The 5,154-nt window shown below is 64.0% G+C and overlaps 1 protein-coding gene across 1 annotated transcript in view; it reads right to left on the bottom strand.

Moving 5' to 3' along the window:
- EMIHUDRAFT_249590 (oligosaccharyl transferase) overlaps window positions 1–3,401 on the bottom strand; it is a gene marked incomplete at both ends in the record, with an annotated part of 6,235 nt that extends 2,834 nt beyond the window's left edge. Inside the window, 8 exons of the mRNA XM_005759738.1 lie at window positions 230–340; window positions 460–555; window positions 632–781; window positions 1,807–1,880; window positions 2,336–2,552; window positions 2,621–2,788; window positions 2,868–3,176; window positions 3,396–3,401. Coding sequence (XP_005759795.1) covers window positions 230–340; window positions 460–555; window positions 632–781; window positions 1,807–1,880; window positions 2,336–2,552; window positions 2,621–2,788; window positions 2,868–3,176; window positions 3,396–3,401 — 1,131 coding nt within the window. The remainder of the gene's footprint in view (window positions 1–229; window positions 341–459; window positions 556–631; window positions 782–1,806; window positions 1,881–2,335; window positions 2,553–2,620; window positions 2,789–2,867; window positions 3,177–3,395) is intronic.
- Between the last annotated feature and the right edge of the window lie 1,753 nt (window positions 3,402–5,154).

Here is a 5,154-nt window from a genome sequence, read left to right on the forward strand (position 1 = left end):
CCAGAAAGTCAAAGCCGAAGCCGAGGGCGACGCCGCCGAAGGCGGAGGCCGGCGGGCCGAGGAGGATGACGAGGCGCGCCTGTGGGAGTGTGGCATCTTCGTGTGAATGCGGAGTGTTAAGGGGAGGGTGGGTGGGTGGGTGGGTGGGGGGAGCGTTCAGGGGGGGGGGGGGGGTGTTAAGGGGGGGGGGGAGGGGGCAGGGGCGGAGGGGGGCGGACGAAGGCGGCACCATCTTCGAGGCGAAGAAGTAGGCGATGGCGCCGTAGAGGAGCAGGAACGTGTTCGCGTCGGTGAGTCGGAGGAGAGAGAGGGCGAAGCCGCAGGGGACCAGCGGGTAGACCTGCGACAGGAAGTCGTTCCGCCTTAGTGATTCGTTGACTCATTCGCCGCAGAAGAACGAGCGGGGAGACCTACGATCAAGACGACTCCGCCTCACCGCCGACTGAGCGACGGGCGGACCGCCAGCGGATTTGAGGGGAGGGGCGGGTAGACGTTTTGCAGGTACTGCCGGTACATCATCGTCGAGCCCGGCTGGTGCTCCGCCACCGAGTCGACCTTAGGGAGTGAACAGTCAGACACGAGTGAGGTGCCGGCGAGGAACGGCTCTGCTGCTCCGCCACGGAGCGGGTACCAGCGGGTTGCCCGTGCGCGTGTGCTTGAGGAAGAGGCCGCGCACACGCGACGAGAGCGGGCCGAAGTAGCCGGTCGGGAGGATGGCGGCGGTGGCCACAACGAGCAGAGCAGCGGCGGGCATCGCCAGCTGCACCCGCCGCTTCCACACCTGAGAGGCAAGGGTGTGGCATTTGTGAGGAACGAGTACGACTACCATCACACCTGGGCGGGCGTGAGGTCTGGGGAGGTGTGGGGAGGTGTGGGGAGGTGTGGGGAGAGATGGGGAGGTCACACCTGGGCGGGGGTGAGGTGTGGGGAGGTCTGGGGAGGTCTGGGGAGATATGGGGAGGTCACACCTGGGCGGGGGTGAGGTCTGGGGAGGTGTGGGGAGGTGTGGGGAGAGATAGGGAGGTCACACCTGGGCGGGGGTGAGGCGCTTCTTGCGCCTCTCGACCTCGACGGCCTCGAGCAGCTGCACGCCTAATCTCGGGCAATCTCGGGTAATCTCGGGCAATCTCGGGTAATCTCGGGCAATCTCGGGCAATCTCGGGCAATCTCGGGTGATCTCGCCCAGGAAGACGAGGAGCGGCAGCATCTGCTCGAGCGACCGCAGCGGCGCGAGCCTGCAGTGTGTGCGCAGCGAGTGGGCACACGGCGGCGGTTGTGGTGGTGGTGGTGCGGCCCGGCTGCCTGTCTGTTCTCGACTGGCTTGTGTGCAGTGATCTTGGGGGTCCGGAGCTGCGCCTCTGTTTGAGGGTGAGGGTCGGGTTAGGGTGTGAGGCTCAGGCTGCCTCTCTGTTCTCGACTGGCGCGAGACGGTCTGGGCCCGCCTTCCCTGGGAATGCCCGTGTTGCGTGCCAGACTGCCACTGTGCGATGTCGGGGCCCGGGACTGGGCCGGGGTTGTGTGTGTATGTGGCGAGGACACGCGCCCGTCCGGGGATGTGCAATGTGTGTACTTGGACACGCAGTGAGCACGAGGACGGGTCAATACAGCCGAGGGCAGCGGAAGGCGGCCGAATGCCGCCGGGGGCGACTCCGCTCGAGCGCGGCTTGGAGGACAGCAAATGCGGCGTCCGCGTCTAGCGGCGCGAGAGATCTGGGAGATACGGGGAGATACGGGGAGATCTGGGGAGATCTGGGGAGATCTGGGGAGATGTTCCGCGTCTAGCGGCGCGTGCCCGACCGGAGGCACCCGAGTGGCGCCCGCAGTGCCGATGACGTAGAAAAGCGAGTAGGCGCGGTGGAGCTTGGAGGAGTAGCGGCCGCCTGATTAGTGAATGAGTGGGTGAATTCGTAGTCCCCCATTCGTTCATTAGTCAGCAGCTTGGAGCAGCAGCGGCCGCCTAGTTGATTCGCAGCTCCTCACTCAATCGACGACCAGCCGCGTGCAGCTTGGGAGGAGCAGAGGCCCGCCAGCGGCGAGAGCGGCGGCGTGCGCCCCAATCCTAGAAGCAGAACACGCCAACCTCAGGGCGGGGGGGCGGTGTTGTGCAGCGGCTTCAGAGCACCGCGTGACTACGGCGGAATACGCGTGAGTGCAGCGGAATACGTGGTCCTCTCGGGCGCTGGTTGGGAGACAGGGACACACGTCTTCTGCTTCTAGGGCCCCAATCATGTTGACCACAAACACGTACCCGCCCCACGCCGAAACCTAGCAGTAATAATAGGTACTAAATACTCATACAGTCTATTTATGATTAGGACCCGCGCCACGCCGAAACCTAGCAGTAATATGAGACGGGCTGTTAGCCAGCCGGCCACAAGAGGCACGCGCACCCTCCCTCCCCACGCCGCCACCATGTAGACGTAGGCGAGGCCGCACAAGAGGCCGAACGCGTAGCTGTCCGCAGTCGCCTCGCCGTCGCGTGCGGTCGGCCGGTCCCGCAGCGCGCGCACCCAGCAGTAGAAGGTTGCGACGAGGGCGGTGGTGGCGACGGACTCGTTGTCGAATCCACCTGAGGATTGGTGACGACTCGTTGACAGCGGATAGCTGCGGTGGTCGCGACGCGAGGGTCTAGCCCGCCCGCGACGGAGCGCATGATGTGCGCTGGCACGATGGCCATGATGAGGGCGGCGAAAGCGCCGGCGCTCTTGCGGCCAGAGCACTCCGCCGCGAAGAGCCCGACCAGAATCGAGGCGGAGACGCCGAACCACGCAGGCACCAGGCAGCAGACCTAGAAGAAGAAATCGCGGGGCGTGCGGCGCGTGAGTTTCTTTTTTAGGGCCGAACCACGCAGAGACGAGGCAGCAGACGTCGTTCAGCGAGATGGCGGAGCCGAGCTTGCCGAGCGCGCGCCAGATGGCGACGGCGGTGATCTGCATGCCTGGGTAGATCGTCGTGCCGACGGGGCGCCCGAGGGGGTACCACGACATGTAGTCGAACCAGTGGAAGAAGGCGTGCCAGCCGTTGGCGGCGAGGTACTCGGTCGCGCGATAGTTGAACCACGGGTCAAACTCGTGGATGACATAGCCGTAGTCGCGGATGGCGTACATGCGGATGTCGTAGGCCTGCTGCGCCACCACGCCCATCGCGGCGATGAAGACGCACAGCCCAGCGGTCGCCTTGGCGCCGGCCGGCAGCCGCTTCGTCGGCGGCGGCGCGGCGGGCGTGGGCGCGGCGGCGGAGCCGCCTTTGGGCTTTGCCATCGCTCTGCAGGCGGGAGGGCGGCGGCGGTGAGCGTGCGGGCAGGGCTCTGCTGGCAGAGAGCAGCGGTGGTGGAGAGGCGCTGATGGGGCACCCAACGATGAGTCAGAGGCGGGGAAAAAAGAAAAACGCGGGACACACATCTCACGCAAAGGAAATGTACAAACTCGGCCAGACTCACTATGCATATCTCACTTAAGGAATTTACAGATTCGCTTATCGCATGATGGCTTCGACCATCAATCTTGATTGAGTCTTGAGAAGGGAAAGACCCCGGCGGCGGCTCTCGAGGGCGGCCCGGCGAATGAGCGGAATGACGTCTGGGCTGCACTGCACATGACTTAAATCCCCAGCCAGAGCTCGTCCAGGAGGTGCGCTGAGAGTGGCAGAGCGCTCAGAGCGAAAGGTCCTCACTTCAAGTGCTCACAAAGGAGGTCCTCACATCGGAGAGGTCCTCAAGAGGTCCTCACATGCGTGGAGGGGAGCGGGGAATTTTGCCCACCAAAGAGAGGCGGGCGCCGCACCACGATGAGTCAGAGCCCTGAAAAAGAAATCTGCGCACGCCGTACTGTTCTTTACCTCTAAAATCCCTGCGTGGTGGCGGCGTGCCATCCCTCCCTCCCTTGGTTCTCTCTTTTCTTTCTTTCTTTCATGGACCACCAAGAGTTTGGCACGGGCTGCAGATGCAGCGACTGTCTGCCGTTCTCCACACCGCAGTGGCGTGGCGGGCGGTGAACGAGCTAGCGTGCGGGGAGAGCGGCATTGTGCACGGAGCTAAGTGCATTGGAATTGCTTCTTAACGGAGTCGCTTAGGCGGCTCCAGGTGCTGCGCCTGCACAGCACCTTGTGCAGTGGCAATGACTCCCGGCACTAGTGAGCTTGATGTCCTCAAATGTCCACAGAGTAAACTGGTTGTGCTCACAGGTTGTGCTACATCAACAGGGGTGCAACTTTGAGAGGCTGCAACTAAGGGATGAAACAGCTTTGCAGCTGCGGCCCAAATTTTGTTATGGGCTGCAACTGCATCCTGCCACCTTGGATACCTCGACACCTTAGACGCTAAACACCTCTTGACAACACTCGACACCCGCTCGACACGCTCGACACGCTCGACACCCTCGACACCCTCGACACCACTCCTCGACACCTCGACACGGACAAGCATGGTCCCAGCCTAGACAGGCCTCGACAGGCCTCGACAGGCCTCGACAGGCCTCGACAGGCCTCGACACCTCTATCCCTCAACAGCAGCTCGACACCCTCGACACCGGGCCTCGACACCTCGACACCAGGGCTCAGCAAAGGAGGTCCTCACATCGGAGAGGTCCTCAAGAGGTCCTCACATGCGTGGAGCGGGGAATTTTGCCCACCAAAGAGAGGCGGACCGGAGAGAATGTGGGGCTCAGTCGCGGGAGGGAAGCTAGCGGCCTCAGTTTAAGAGGCTGCCAACAAAGATGATTATTTTTTCGCGCGTTTTTTTTATCGAAGGCTCGAAGTCTGCCCGCGCTGCAAGGCCGCCAGCAGCTTCGAGACAGCGCGCAGCGCGCGCCACCGCCGGACGTCACACCCGCGCGCGCTCTCTCGCTGCGGAGGGGGCGGGAGGCGGCCGCGCAGGGCAGCAGCATGGCACCGGACCTGATGGAGACGGAAGACTGTGAGCGCAGCGCCCGCCTCTGCGCAGCCCGGGAGAGATGCTGCACTGTCCCCTGCCGCCAGAGCGCCGCGCTCGGAATGCCTTGCGCTGCTCGCCGCTGGCCCGCAGCCAGCGCCGCGCCAGCGACGCGCTCCGCTTCCCAAGGCACGGCTCTGAGGGCCAGCGCGCGCGGCGCGCAGGTTGCCCGCTTTGCATGGAGGACCTCGACATCACCGAGCGCAACTTTTGGCCTTGCAAGTGTG

The sequence above is a fragment of the Emiliania huxleyi genome (genome assembly GCF_000372725.1).
Source record: "Emiliania huxleyi CCMP1516 unplaced genomic scaffold EMIHUscaffold_798, whole genome shotgun sequence".
Classification (NCBI taxonomy): Eukaryota; Haptophyta; order Isochrysidales; family Noelaerhabdaceae; genus Emiliania; species Emiliania huxleyi.